The sequence below is a fragment of the Oncorhynchus keta genome, chromosome 19 (assembly GCF_023373465.1).
Source record: "Oncorhynchus keta strain PuntledgeMale-10-30-2019 chromosome 19, Oket_V2, whole genome shotgun sequence".
NCBI classification, from domain to species: Eukaryota; Metazoa; Chordata; class Actinopteri; order Salmoniformes; family Salmonidae; genus Oncorhynchus; species Oncorhynchus keta.
This window is the reverse complement of record NC_068439.1, coordinates 57,396,954-57,412,233: the sequence shown is the minus strand read 5'-3', so window position 1 is coordinate 57,412,233 and position 15,280 is coordinate 57,396,954. Positions and strand designations below refer to the sequence as shown.

At 45.1% G+C, this 15,280-nt stretch overlaps 2 protein-coding genes across 7 annotated transcripts in view; one reads left to right on the top strand and one right to left on the bottom strand.

The window, feature by feature from the left end:
- brf1b (BRF1 RNA polymerase III transcription initiation factor subunit b) overlaps window positions 1–15,280 on the bottom strand; it is a 122,945-nt gene that overhangs the window by 83,554 nt on the left and 24,111 nt on the right. For all 4 annotated transcript variants that reach the window (XM_035793994.2, XM_035793997.2, XM_035793995.2 and 1 more), the window contains exons 4-6: window positions 14,319–14,492; window positions 9,827–9,858; window positions 7,736–7,808 (exon numbers count right to left, since the gene is read on the bottom strand). In XM_035793994.2, coding sequence (XP_035649887.1) covers window positions 7,736–7,808; window positions 9,827–9,858; window positions 14,319–14,492 — 279 coding nt within the window. The remainder of the gene's footprint in view (window positions 1–7,735; window positions 7,809–9,826; window positions 9,859–14,318; window positions 14,493–15,280) is intronic.
- Window positions 201–4,726, top strand: btbd6b (BTB (POZ) domain containing 6b). 3 transcript variants are annotated; one of them, XM_035794000.2, is made up of 5 exons: window positions 201–391; window positions 1,803–2,097; window positions 2,243–2,333; window positions 2,638–2,756; window positions 3,220–4,726. In XM_035794000.2, exons 2-5 carry the CDS (start codon window positions 1,892–1,894, stop codon window positions 4,250–4,252), a joined length of 1,449 nt encoding a protein of 482 aa, XP_035649893.1. In that variant the 5' UTR covers window positions 201–391; window positions 1,803–1,891; the 3' UTR covers window positions 4,253–4,726. The 3 variants fall into 3 exon arrangements, with proteins under 3 accessions (XP_035649893.1, XP_035649892.1, XP_035649891.1); XM_035793999.2 differs by lacking the exon at window positions 201–391 and adding an exon at window positions 445–1,559; XM_035793998.1 differs by lacking the exon at window positions 201–391 and having other exon boundaries at window positions 1,568–2,097.

Genomic DNA, 15,280 nt, shown 5'->3' with positions numbered 1-15,280 from the left:
TACTATCAGTGGCATTGATGTAGCCTATTCTTGATTAAGCTTCCTCTGCATGCCACTGTTTAGAATGTATAATAGACAATAACAAGACCACTAGATCTGCCAGGCAAAATACCATTGTCTGAAATTGTATTAAGTATAAGCTGCTTACTTCTGGACCCGTCCGTTTTTAAACCCTTTCCAAACGATTCCATTTTGTAGCTCCGTGGCCCTCTGTTGGAAAACCGGGGAAACTGGCCTGGGAACAGGACAAACAGTTGAAGCCCAACCCCCCCCTCTCCCTACCGTTTACCAGTCCTCCGGATTTTAACATGGCTCCTGGCTGCGAACAAGCGTCCAGTAACCGAACCTGAACGTTTTTCTCTGTCAATCGACCCTCCCGCATTTCAATCAGGTAAAGATTTATTAACTGTTCGGTCGTGGGGTTTCCCACGAATGGAAATGTTGCTGAATCGAACGCTATAGTTGGCATCACTTCGACTGTGCGATTAGGGGAAGACATTTCAGCATATATTTTCTGTGTAGCCTACTTCGTCTTCTTAAAAATGCACCGATTCGAGAGCAACATTTGGGCTCATACAACTTGAAATTGTGTACAGTGTGTCTAAGTGAAAGACTGGCGATTGCATCTCACAATTGTATCCGAATATTTCAATATAATTTACATAATTGTGCAAGCACTTCGCTTCATTTGTTACATGGAACGCAATTAAAAACGGCGTCCGTTTGGCGAGCCATGTCCCGCACTGTCAGCAAATTAATTGTGTCTCAAGTAGGCTTTTGCACCTTGAATATGCTATAGTTCGATATGCACAGCAATGTGTTCTATAAAACACACATGATATATATGGCTGTTCAATCCAGCTTTCGTGGAGCGTGTTTTGGTTCATAATTCGTAGTTTAAGTAACTTTGTGCAGTAAACTATTAATGTGGCGTACAAACCAGATGGATTTCATAGTAGGCTACAATGTAGAATATATCATACGTTATCTATGAACCAAAATCACAAACGGAGCCTCTTCTGATATAAATATGCCTGAAATGAACCATATTGCTCCCATTTATGTGGGCAGTTTACGTAGTGACGAGAACGTTACGGTAAGGGTTAACTCTCTTGCTCGGATCTTCGCCATGTAATATTGTACAGATCAGCTGTGGGAGGCGCATGCGGAATACTGACGTGCAAAGGCATCAGGGAATCTGATTTGTCAAACTCGAACTGGGCGCCCGCCCTCGATACACAAAACTACAGTACCTACAGTCATAAGAGTAGAATGATTGTTGGCACAGGGATGGATCACGTACCATTTGGATAATGATTTGAACTCGCGTCCGCCTGGATATCTAATAATTGTGACAACATCGTCGCCGCAGTGGAGTTATGCAACACTGTAACAATTTGCAACAGTTCGCCCTTTGTGCAACGTGGATGTGATTATGTTTTAGAGGGGATAGATACATTGTCGCTTAAAAGGAGGACGCTATGAGATTAAATTGTAACCGCTTCGGATGTAATTCCGCTGGACGGACACCTTGATGTTGCTGTGCAAATATTTTCAGGGTGCGTAGGGGTTTTGTTTGATTGTACATAGACCTACGACCGATGGTATCGGTTTATACACGTGTTACATTATGTGGAATTAATTTGTTTAAATCTGAACTGTTATACATACTTATTTGCACTTTAAATGCACGTCGCCTTGTCCAAAGGTTGATAGGTGGATTTGTTTTCTGATGCCAGAACCCCCAGATTGCCTGTATGGCCGAATCATGAAGTTTTTTACATTTTTGCTTTTGCTTCCAGAAACTTTAAAAAGGACTAAAAAGAGTGGGAAGCAGTCCGGCAAGCTGCCAGTATGCTATGAAATCGTGACTTTGTCCGTGAAGAAGAAGATGGCTGCAGAACTGTACCCTGCCAGCTTAAACACCAACCTCCCTAACAGCAACGGCGCGGTAGTGACTGCAGCCAGCAAGAAAAACATCGTTCAGGTCACCCAAGCTGTGACCGTGCCGACTACGACTGCCACTCAGCAAAATATCAACAACAACAACGTCGAGACTACCAGTTGGCAGTCCACTCACCCGACATTGCGAGAAAGGTATGTCAAGCTTCAGTTCTCGTTCTATTTTATAATGCAAATATTATATTATGCAAAACCTTGCGTAGTGATTGCCCCTCCGTGATTAAACATGTCATCGATTTAACGTGGCATGATAAATTATATCTTATTTCGCTTCTTTCAGGAATGCCTTGATGTTCAATAAAGAACATATGGCCGATGTTCATTTCATTGTGGGTCCCCCTGGTGAATCACAGAAAGTTCCAGCGCATAAAGTAAGTGCGCTTTTCTTCTGCGCCACAGTCTCAGCGTGTTGGCTCTGTGTAGATTAGAAGTCTGAAGCAGTCATGTAGGCAGGCATATGTATAGTAGTAGCCTACCATGCTTTTCCTGCCATTGTGGCCCATTGGACACTGGATTTTCTATTTGTTTTATGAATTACATTAAACTGTCATAATTTACATTTAAGTCAATATAAGCTGTGTAATGTGCACATGCTTTATTAAGAATGTATCCCATCTTGCCAAACAATATGCATAGCCATATTGAAATAACCCACTTTCCCTCTTGTGTTTACAGTATGTTTTGGCTGTGGGCAGCTCTGTTTTTGGTGCCATGTTTTATGGAGACCTGGCAGAAGGGGAGTCTGAGATTCACATCCCAGACGTGGAGCCTGCTGCTTTTTTAATTCTGTTGAAGTGAGTAACACATCATCTCTGTGTAAGACTTGCTAATGCATTTCAGTCCTTTTCGTCAGCAAAGTTGCCATGCTTTTGTCATATTGCCAATATATAGGTGCGGCAAGTAGCCTAGAGGTTTGAGAGGCAGGCCTGCAATCTGAGGTTCGCTGGTTTGAATCCAAAGTTTCCTATTTAGTGCCCATCAGCAAGGAACGTGACCCTTTAACTTCCTTTAAACCCCTCTGTGTGATTGTTTGATTTCAGGGGGTTGGGTTGGACAATAAAGTATTTTTTTTATGTATTGCTGTGGTTGGGGTCAATGTCATTTACATTCAGTATATTAATTTAATTGGCTCATTGAAATGGATTTGTTCCCCAACCCTGATCGATTGGTGGTTTAGCAATCATTCTATCATACATTGTGATGGTGGGTGTGGTTATAATGGCTAAAATAAAAAAAATCCCCCCCCCCCTCTTCCAGGTATATGTACAGCGACGAGATTGAACTGGAGGCGGACACGGTGCTGGCCACTCTGTACGCCGCCAAGAAGTACATTGTGCCTGCCTTGGCCAAGGCCTGCGTCACTTTCCTGGAGACCAGCCTGGAGGCCAAGAACGCCTGTGTGCTGCTCTCTCAGAGCCGCCTCTTCGAGGAGCCAGAGCTGACACAGCGTTGCTGGGAGGTGATCGACGCCCAGGCTGAGCTAGCCCTCCGCTCTGAGGGCTTCTGTGAGATCGACCTGCAAACCCTGGAGATCATCCTGCGCCGTGAGACGCTGAACACGCGCGAGGCAGTGGTCTTCCAGGCAGTGCTGGAGTGGGCGGTGGCTGAGTGCCGGCGCCAGGGCCTGGGCGCCACGGCACGGAACAAGCGGGCGGTGCTTGGCAAGGTACTGTACCTGGTGCGCCTCCCCACCATGACTCTGGAGGAGTTTGCCGACGGCGCGGCACAGTCGGACGTGCTCACCCTGGAGGAGACGCACGACATCTTCCTGTGGTACACTGCGGCCAACAAGCCCAAGCTGGAGTTCCCGCTGGCTAAGCGGACAGGCCTGACGCCGCAGCGGTGCCATCGCTTCCAGTCATCGGCCTACCGGAGCAACCAGTGGCGATACCGGGGCCGCTGCGACAGCATCCAGTTTGCCGTAGACAAGCGTATCTTCATTGCCGGCCTGGGCCTGTATGGCTCGAGCGGTGGCAAGGCTGAGTACAGTGTCAAGATTGAACTGAAGCGGCAGGGTGCCACGCTGGCGCAGAACCTCACCATGTTCGTGTCGGACGGCTCCAGTAGCACATTCTCAGTGTGGTTCGAGCACCCGGTCCAAGTGGAGCAGGACACCTTCTACACGGTCAGCGTAGTGCTGGACGGCAACGAGCTGAGCTACTTTGGGCAGGAGGGCATGACTGAGGTGCAGTGTGGAAAAGTGACATTCCAGTACCAGTGCTCCTCGGACAGTACCAATGGGACGGGCGTGCAGGGGGGGCAGATCCCCGAACTAGTCTTCTATGCATGAACCCTAGGGTTGGTTTGTAACACATCCCCTCCCCTGCGTGGAAGTGCATTCTACCACTGGATTTGTTGAAACATGCTGGGGATTATTAGAGGGTCCAAAAGCAAAAGAGTTCCTTTGCCTTCTTCAACAATGTAGCAGCAGTGAGAAATTATGTAAATGAAAACATGCCTGTTAGTCCTTTGACAAAATGTTTGAGTGATGAAATGCTCTTTCCATTTTTATTTATTGAGATAAAGATAAAACCTATGATTTTAACTATTGAGCGCTGTGGCATGCAGCCTGGTGTAAATATTACAGAGAAGTTGTATTATTGCACTCCTACTGGGCCACTCCCTGTTAGCGTGTTGTTTTTTGTAAATAACTTGAGGCTAATTTGTTTACAGCTTGAGGTTGGCTGACAAATGACATGTCTTGTATTTAGTGCGCAGCTTAATGGAACTGCAGAACATAAAGAAAATGTTTTTGTGACTCAAACTCAAAGGTGTTGATACTTGTTCTTTGGTAACACGCCCTGAGATTACATGACAGAGTATGCTGTTAGACGATGAGAGAATTAGGGGTCACCAGGGAACCATTTTCTTACATCTCATCTCCACCTCTTCCAGTAGCAAAATGATGCATACCATGTAGTCTGGAGTTTGAAATACTCAGTCATGTATTTTTTTGACACAAAATGAGGTGTAATGGAATTATGACTCTGTATTATGCTGCAGCATACTCAATTTCGAATAGGCCGACAACCTCATATAGTGAAATGTTATTGCTTTAACAGTAAAATCATGTTTCGGCTTGCCACTTGTGCCTTTTTAGGAGGGTTTGATCACCAATTTAAACTTGAAAGGCAAATGACCTTCCCACAACCCTGACAAATCACAACGGATTCATACGTTTCTCTCACGCTGTGATTTCAAGTGTTCCACAGGACAACATAATCGCTCTGTAATCAAAACAGGATAATTTGCATAAATTGCAGAGGCGACGAAGCGACTCCCAGTGCCCTTTTTTCCTGTTTCAACCAAAGCTTTTTACTCACATCTCCAACATATTCAGGGTACTGTCTGGCTCATCTTTCTGGTTGGGTCCCACCTCAAAGTTGTTAAGTGAAATTGGGAGATGGATTTGAATTCAACCCATCGAAATGTGCTTGCAGTGCTTTCATCATTCTAATGAGGGGTAAACACTAGAGCAAGTTGGAGATGGTAGAATGACAGACTTTCTGCTGACAGGCAGCTGGATAGGAATTACCTAGCAGGGAATACATACTGACCTGCTACTCAGACTGTGAATATGGGCCCTGAGTGCTGCTGACCTAGGATCAGTTTTGAATTTTCGCCAATATGAATTTATGGACAGGGGGAACATATTAGGGTAGCCTAGCCGTTAGAGCGTTGGGCCAGTAACCGAAAGGCCGCTTATTCGAATCTCTGAGCCGACAAGGTGAAAAATCTTTAGGTGTGCCCTTGAGCAAAGTACACATTTTTCCAGGTTCGCGGTTGATAATGGCTGACCCTGACCCTGGGATATGCAAGAAACACATTTTCACTTCATGTATATAATACATGTGTGAAATAGGACAAATATAAGCACCCACCAAATGTATTATTATAGATCAGCAGAGTTCTGCTGATATAGGATCAGTTTTTCCTTTTAGACCATAATGAATAAGATTATATGGGGGGTGGTTATAATTCTTGGAGGGATTAGTTTTAGTTTTTTGTTCCTTTTTTGTACTTTTTTTAACCCCTTTTCCTCCCCAATTTCGTGATATCCAATTTGTAGTTACAGTCTTGTCCCATCGCTGTAACCTCCGTACGGACTCGGAAGAGGCGAAGGTCGAGAGCCAAACAAGACCCTGCCAAGCCGCAGTGCTTCTTGACACACTGCTCGCTTAACCCGGAAGCCGGCCACACCAATGTGTGGGATGAAACACTGTACCACGGGCGACCATGTCAGCTTTCATGCGCCTGGCCTGCCACAGGAGTCGCTAAAGAGCGATGGGACAAGGACATCCCGGCCGGCCAAATCCTCGCCTAACCAAGACGACGCTGTGCGCCGCCTCATGGGTCTCCCGGTTGCGGCTGGCTGCGACACAGCCCGGTATCGAACCCGGATCTTTAGTGACACCGCTAGCACTGCGATGCAGTGGACCTCTGCGCCACCCGGGAGGCTCTTCTTGGAGGGATTTGAAGTCTATTAATCCCAGGTTATCTACTTGGATGATTACCTCGTTTACTCTCTGTACCCCTCTCATTACATTAGTCAGATGAGAACGAAGCAGAGATGTTGATCTTTTACGGGAGGGGATGGGAGGCGGGCATAAAATGACTGCATAGCAAGTTGTCAAAACACTTGAAAGGCATGGGGACACAGTGCCCCCACTGGTCAAATTGAAAAATGTGGTACTGCACTTGTCTTCACAATGTGTATGCTATTCAAATGGAGAGGTCTTAAGAGAGATCATTGGGACGTCCAACTCTTGACTTCACCCCAATGAAGTTGACATTTAAAATTAGGGTTAGGGTTCAGGGTAGGGATGTCGCAAGGGTGCAACGGCTGCTGGCATATGTAAAAGTGCAAACACTCAACATTCTTGGCAGGGTGATTCCAAAGACGGTACAGTATGAAGATAGGCAGAAACTGCTTCGCCATTAGAAATCCCCGATCACACTTGACATTGGCGAGCTAAGCTCATGCGCAGAAACACTTCATCGGGTAAAACGGTCGTCTCGTGCCGAACTGCGCATGTGCAGACCGGCAAATCAAACACACTCCTATATAAAGTTGTTCTTGACTAAAACGTTTGTCACAATGAAGTTAGAGTAATAACATGGTCATCCTACTTGAATCTAGGTTGTGCCTTTTGGATTTTGAGAAACAGCTATGGAAGAATTTTTCACTTCTCTCCTTGACTTCTCATACACCAAACCCGGCCCTGTCTTCGTCTGCTTCGTAAGCGTTCCCGAAAGTCTCTTGATGTTGGGCCTCGGGGTTTAGAAACTCTGTGGTGATTCACTGTGATGTGTCCCATCCTAGAAGATGACTCATCTATCTGTTATCCAGTCTTCCATCAGTGGCCATAATTGAAATGAACTAAATATGGAAGGTATTGTTGGTCACTTAAAGTGTAGGGACATAAAATAGCCAATTAGCTTTCGGTTGGTTTGTTAAAGAAAGAAAACAATGAGTGAGATACGTTTACAAATCGGCAAGGATTGGATAGCTGTAACAAACAAGCCAACGTTCCACCCAGCCTATCAGCAGTGAAGCAAGTACCATATTGCTTATACCTATCCAATCCCTTTCAGATCTGACCAAGTACTCACTGGCCAGGTTGGAGGGCTATGGATTGATTTTGGAATTCAGCCCTTGAGCTAAAATAAGGAGTAAGGTGACGTTGCCCCTAGACAATGATCTTGGGTCAGTTTTAAATTTTCCCCACTAATGGTTAAGGCTAGGATAGTGGAAGCTGATCCTAGATCTTACCTATTGCTGGGGAGTTGATGCAGAGCTCTCGAGCCAGCAGGAGGAAGGTCTTCCCTAGGATGTACACGTTCACCTGTAAAGCGGAGGAGAGTTGGGACCTGTTCCAAAACTTTAAGAACGCATTTCCTGCCTGCCTACCTTGAAATTCCTGATCAGATTGGTGAAAGCCATGTTATTTAACTCTTTCCCACACCTGTCAATTTGTGTTAGATCTGTTATTACATCAATGAAAGAATGCACATCCTTCCCGCCTCCTGTCCTTGAAGAAATCCCTGATCTGACGTGGCTGGATTGGTGAAAGCTATGTGTTAGAACCGTTGCTTAGACCTATCGATTTGGGCTAGATCAGTGATTATGTCAAGGAACGGAGGAAGGAAGGCTGTTTTTAAAGTATTCAAACAAGGCCTTGGCCACTGTTCCAAAACTTTCGAAACATATCCTTCCTTCCTTGAGGTAATCAATTATCTGTACCTACATGGGTAGATAAGTGAAGGCAATGTTTCCAATGGCTTTGTCCAATCAAACCTAGGCAGATCAGTGATTTCTTCAAGGAAGGAAGATTGCTTTGCTGTCAGCTAATTATCACTTAAAGCTTAATAGTTGCAGTCATATGAAACTTAATTCAATTTCAAAGCAGCACAATTGAGGAATTGTATATGGAACTGGAGTAGGTAGAGAAAGTATGTTTATATTGTGTTCATAGATGTAAAGTGTGTAGGGGGGTGAAGAGCACATTACTCAAACCCCTTCCACCCTGTGCCTTAGCCCCCAGTGTCATGAGAAGTTGCCCCAACTCTGTACACACTGATCTAAGGTCAATTTTGTATTCCCCGGCTAATGGTTAAGGTTAGGCTATGGGGTGCATCAGCTGTTCCCAGATCAGTGTCTATGGGCGACTTAGGACCCACATAGCACTGAGGATTCCGTAGCCTGGTCTTAAATCTGTTTGTGCTTTCTTGTAAAGTCATATGGTTGTTGTATGGCATGACAGCCACTATGGGAGTGGGCTATATAGCACAAACAGATCTGGGACCAGGCTAAGGATTCAGTGCATTGGTGGCATATTTCTGGAGAGGCTCCACCCTTGCCACCCTGGCCTGACCACGGCCTTCCAATACCAAACAGGGGTGAGTCTAGGGTGGGGGCCGTGCTCCCAGGACAGCTGGCCTGGACTGGGGGTAAAAATATTGCACTGCGCCAGCTGTGTCGGACAGAAACGCTTCCCCCAGGGACCCAACAACTGAACATTAAATTCCCTGCATTGAATTGACATACTCTCTGTCCTCTAGTGGCTAGATACACCATGGGAGATTAGGACTTTGTTCTTCATACATTTAATGATGTTTTGGGAGGTTTTACTATGTGAGGAGCTGAAATGAAAATGGTTTGGTTGTGACGGATCTGAGATTTAAAATGTCCTTAATCTGCATATCATTTGGTTTTTCATTTTTGGTAGGCAGTTCAGTTGTTTAATTTGGTAGTCAGCTGACTTGCTTGTGTCACACTCCCTGCAGACCACATCATTCATTGTGATGAGGCTATACCCAATGGCATTAGTATGTGGATATCACATATCGCCTGGGGCCGTATGTTTTAAGCATCTCAGGCTAGGAGTGCTGATCTAGGATCAGCCCCCCCGCCCATGCAATCTTATTCACTAATCTAAAAGGCTAAACGGATCCTAAATCAGCACTCCTGCTCTGAGACACGTCGTACATACGGCCCCTGGGTCAAATACATATGTCAAATACTTGAGAGCTGTGCATGATTTAGTCTGTGCTGTACAATGGATCCAATGGAGTAGTCCCAATAGTGACACTTTATCAGTAGTTAAAGACAACCTTTACCTTACTTCCCTGAATGGTTGTCCTACATGGCTACATTCCGTTTCTCTACCACTCTCACAATGTGTACACTCGAGCACCACCCCTTATGGATTTAAAATAAATAGACTGGTGCCAATAATAAGGTGGGAACTCCCTCCAGCCATGCTTTCACCAATCCAATGCTTTTAAATGCATGAGGAGTGAAGTGCACACATCTGGAGAAGGGTAGAGAATTGTAATGGACGAAGACAGAGACTAAACGTACCTGTAGGAGATCACTCAGGTCCAGAAGCATGTCTGAAGAGGGAAGGAGCGTTAAGGAAGGAAAGGTGACAGCAACAAGGGCTTTACCGCAAAGAACAGAGATACACCATGGTTGTGTTCAGTAGGCACTAAACAGAAAGTAAATGGTCTGAAACTGCAGGGTACTATATGAACTAAGTTGCATGACCCATTTCTCAATGGGTTCAGCACTTACAAATACTGTTCAAAGCAAAGTATACATTATTACAAGCCAAAGGCTATTTTAATTATTTATGTTTTTTGCCTAAATGGCCCAAATCGATCTGTCAATAACATTCTAAGAATGACCTAAAAAATGTATTCTTAATAATGCTAATAAGTAAGAGGTGCAATGTACTTTTCCATCAACAAAACTGAGAAAACAAATTCTAAAAAGAGAATGCCGTCCTTTCAAACTGAAAATAATGTAAAACATTAAATCCGGTGTTCAAGACAAGTAAGTAAGTCCAGGGCCTTAGAATTGTGCACTAGTTTTTTTTTTTTTTTTTGCCAATTACTACGGTGAGTGAGACGGTGCATACGTTGATGCCGGGGTCTTTCTGCAGTCAAGCATCGGGTGACTCAAACTCCCCTGATGCTTGGCCCCTTCGGCTGCCGATGCGCGGCTAAATATAGAACTGGTCCCGCAGTGCTTCAGCTCCACCCTAGCAACCTGCAGACGAGTTCACCTAGAGACGGGACAGATGGAGCGATTGACTCGGGAAGACTGCCGGCTGAAGCTCACCTCACAACGTGGTGAATGGACGGAAGTGTGCAAGCACACACAGACACACACACAGACTGGAACATACATTCATAATTGGAAGACAAACACACACCTGGAACACAAACACATATTATAAATGACTAGCGTACACAACTACTATACACATTGCAAACTTCACAGCCATACACACACCTGACCAACCTCTTATTTACCATTACAAACAACAGCTGAAAAACAAGCGCGCACACACACTAACCAACACACACTGGATAGGCTACATTGAAAACAATCGACTGCCAGTTGAAAACACACACTTCCCTTCCGCCCTCTGATGTACACACACGCTCGTACCTGAGCAACACACACACGGACACATAGACACCTGAGGTGACACACACATAGCAGGTGTGGCCGGTGGAGAGATTACAGGGTGCATTAATCTCAGCGGGGTGAGATTAGATAAACGCCACAGAAAGGGAAAGGATAATCTGATAGTTCCGCCGCCATTCGACAGATAATGCAGACCGTCGCTAAACCTCACACACTAGGGATGTGTTCCAAATGGCACCTTATCCCTACATAGTGCACTACTTCTGACCAGGGCACCCTATTCCCTAGATAGCCCTATGGGCCGTGGTAAAAAGTAGTGCAGGTACTTATATTTTCCTACTAGCACTGATAACTACTTTGTTGACGGAAAATGTACTTGCTACTATTGTGATATTTTGTTGTCACACCTAGCTATCTTAAGATGAATGCACTAATGCAGGGGTGTTTAACTAATTGAACTAAATTCGGTCTTCAATGAGTTCCAGAGGGTTGCACTGAAAATGTGCTTTATTTCTTTGCTGTCAAAATTTGCTAAAATATTTTTCCTCTTTCCATCATTTATGGAATGTTTTATGCTCCCTGACTGTCGAGTGATTTCAATAAACTTTATGAATGTAGGTCCATTGACTGTGCATAGTGATTATTAGCGAGCTGGACAGAAGAAACTGTTTGACACACCTGCACTAATGTAAGTTACGATGGAGAATATTGTCTGCTAAATTACCAACATGTATATAGGGAATAGAGTGCCATTTGAGATGCAGTCAATCACTCACAAGTAGGGGGTTCCCCTGCCAGTATCATAGTACTGTCAGTTGCCCATAGCTCGCTTTCAAAGAGGGTCGGACAGGCGTGGGGCAATGTTTTTACACTTTGGGTTAGTGATAAAATTGTTTTGGCGTTAACAATAACAGCAACGAGATGTGTATTTGTTCCCAGAAAGCATTAACGAAAACGAAAAGTGTTCCACGAGAAAAAAAACTAGGAATTGTACCTTGTATTGATAGTTCTTCTCCAATGGACTATTTGGGTAGTTCGAATCCACTGAGGATTTGAATAGCAATATCAAAAGAGAGTGATAGGTTAGACAGTCCTGTATAACGCATTCGCCTTTGGGCGAGTGGTGTTAATGTTACTGGATGAATCCATGTAGATAAGGCTAGACAGTTCCCTTCAACCGTTGCTTGTGTGTATTATAGTCTAGTAAAAGGGTGTGGTTGTGTGTAAATCAATAGGATTGAATGAAGCCCCTGAGGACCTGTATCTTTCTATCTGAGTCCCCTGTGACTAACCGGAGGAGCCCAACCCAAACCCGACCTAACCCCCAAGGAAAGAGAGGTGCACCCTTCTCCCAGCAACGCCACAATACACAGACAACTGCTGAGATTCTCTGGTGTTACACAAACACATTTCTCTTTAGTACAGGCCTTGAACATTACAGTGGTACAGAACCCGGGTTGGACTGCTGAAGTGACAAATGAAGACTTAGTATCACTACTGTGAACCTAACACCAACAGTGATGTGGTGGTGCTATACCCTGAAGCAGGACACAGCGACCTGAGAGGGATGGCTAGAGGTAGGCCAGATACAAGCATCATCAAGTCACTGTAAGATACAGTAATTCCTTTCTCCCCATCACTTAACCATATGTGGTTACGTCGACTGTAAATAGAATAGAATCTACAAAGTATATGGTCCTCCCCTTGTATTTCTAAAAGAGTCCATGCAAACACACATATGAAGAAAACGCTGGTCAATGGTCAATAAGAAAACTTTCACGTTACTTTGTAAAAGGTACTACTGAGCACGACCAGGGTGAGTAGAATCTCTGCCCAATCAGTGCGACCTTAATCAATTCACTTCCATGGGAGGAAGAAAAACAGCAGTGCTCCAGACCTTCAGGCTTATATTTGAATATCCTTGATGTAGATCAGTCATGGCTGGTGACACTTTAAATGGGAAGGACAGGCTCATAGTAATGGCTGGAACGGAGTTAATGGAATGCTCTCAAACACATCAAACACCTGGTTTCCATGCGTCTGATTCCATTCCATTCACTCCATTCATTCATATGAGCCGTGCTCCCCTCACCAGCCTCCTCTGATGTAGAATTACTTATGGTGGTCGTGTGGCGCTGGGTCCAATTCCGCTGGGGTCACAACTCAAAATGCATCCACACGACTGTAAGTCACTTTGGATAAAAATGTCTGCCAAATGGCATATATTATATTATTATATATTATTCCTCACACAGACAAGATGGCCTCCCTTTATGACAACAGCTTCACCAAACTTACACCTTTGTTTGCTTTACACTCGTCCACACTGTCGCACCTGAGGAAAACATTTGTTGTTCCACTCTCCACCGTTTAACAGCAATAACTAAAACGCTGATGACACCCTCAAGGTTGTGGAACTATAACTGGATTGGCTCTTACGGGAAGAGGTGGGAGGGCAGGAGTGGTGCTTCCTCAACGCGACACCAACAGAAAGCAGATGAGCTTCCTCAAAAGACCAATTAGTGAAAAAAGATCAGTTGGCTGCCTGTGTAAACGCAGCCTATGTGATTTATAATCTGGAGTAGGGTGATGTTGCCCCTAGTAGACACTGATATTGGGTCAGTTTTTAATTTCCTCCACTAATGGTTAAGGTTATAATTGGGAGAGGGGAAGCTTATAATGCATTCTGATCACTGAGCGGTTTGATCTGGACGCTGTGGTAAACATTCCAGCTCATCTGCGGCCTTGGAATTGGGGGGTGTGTCGTTGGACCTGATCGGAAAATAATGGGTCTCTGAGAGATGGGTGTGTAGAAGCACGTGCTGAGCATCTATCCACAATAACTCACAAACACACCCTCTCTATTACACACATGGATGCTCAAACACATCCACAAATACACACATCCACAATAACACACACAGACAATACGTCACAAATACAATCATTCTCCCTTTCTCTAATCTCCCCTGTGCAGATTCTGTGTGTAGACCGAAGAATCTGCCGGGACTAAATGAGATGCGAGAGATAACGAACAGCCTTAGTTCTGGTTTTTGTCACTGGTTATTTTGATATATCTGGATTGGGCGAAGTCGGTGCTTCACCTCGAGTGCTTCGCGCATGTACCCAAAGTAGTTTCCTTTAGCGAGGGTGGAAACTTTGTTTTTGTCAGAATTTCTAACACATATGAACACAGTTAATCATGCAGCTGACCAAAAATTGTACTTCTGGGTTAACAGAGATTCCCCTTTCTTTCACAAATACAGTACTCAAACACACACACACACACACACATTAATCTGTAACCATTGATATGCCTTGGAAACACCATCACCCCAACCCCCCATGGTCAAATACAATCTCCCCCCTTTGGCCCCCTTTAGGGCAGCAGGGGGTGTGGTCCCGGTCCCAAGGATACGGGGCGTGCCCTCAGTCCGGCAGACCAAGTAGAGGCAGGCGGCAATGACGTGCGCCATCTTGCGTCCGCGCGTCAGGTGCTTGCTCACCACCATCTTAAAGAAGTTGAAGGCCGTGTCCAAGCAGTGCTGGTTGAGCTGCAGCTGGCTGCCCAGGTTGTGGATCTGCCGCTTTCCTGTGGACCGAAACACAAACACACACACGTAAATAGGGTAAATAGTTACACACACATTGGTAGGCGTAACTTACACACACACACACACACGCACACGCACACGCACACGCACACGCACACACACACACACACACGCACACGCATATGCACAGACATGGATAAATAGTACACCCACACACACTAGACTACTAGTGTTTTGGGTTGCCAGCAGCGGTGATGTCATGAGCGCGAGAGCGGGGCAGACAGGCCTAGTTAATAGGGCCTGACAAACCTCCCTGTGCTTCTCCCAGGCAGAGAGAGAGACAGACAGCTGTGTACTTACCAGAGAGAAGCCATCTGCAGCACAGCCTCACACACGCACACACGTATGCTTGCAAACACATACACACTCACAGACACACACAGACACTCACGCAAATAAGCAAAATCGATGAACACACAGATGGTAATACAGAACACACATACTGTATACAGCAACTCTAGTCCAAACACAAACATAAAAAATATAAAAAATATGCATGTTCAGTTCCATTCCCCGTAGTAGGATATATTTGTGTTAGGCTATCAATAAACCCGTCTCGATTGACATTAACATCTCCCTCAACGTCAGCAAGACCACGGTGCTGATTGTGGACTACAGGAAACAGGGACGGGTGAACACCCCCAACATTCACAAGGCCGCAGGGCCAGACAGATTACCAGGACGTGTACTCTGAGCATGCGCTGACCAACTAGCAAGTGTCTTCACAGACATTTTGAAACTCTCCCTGTCCAAGTCTGAAATACCA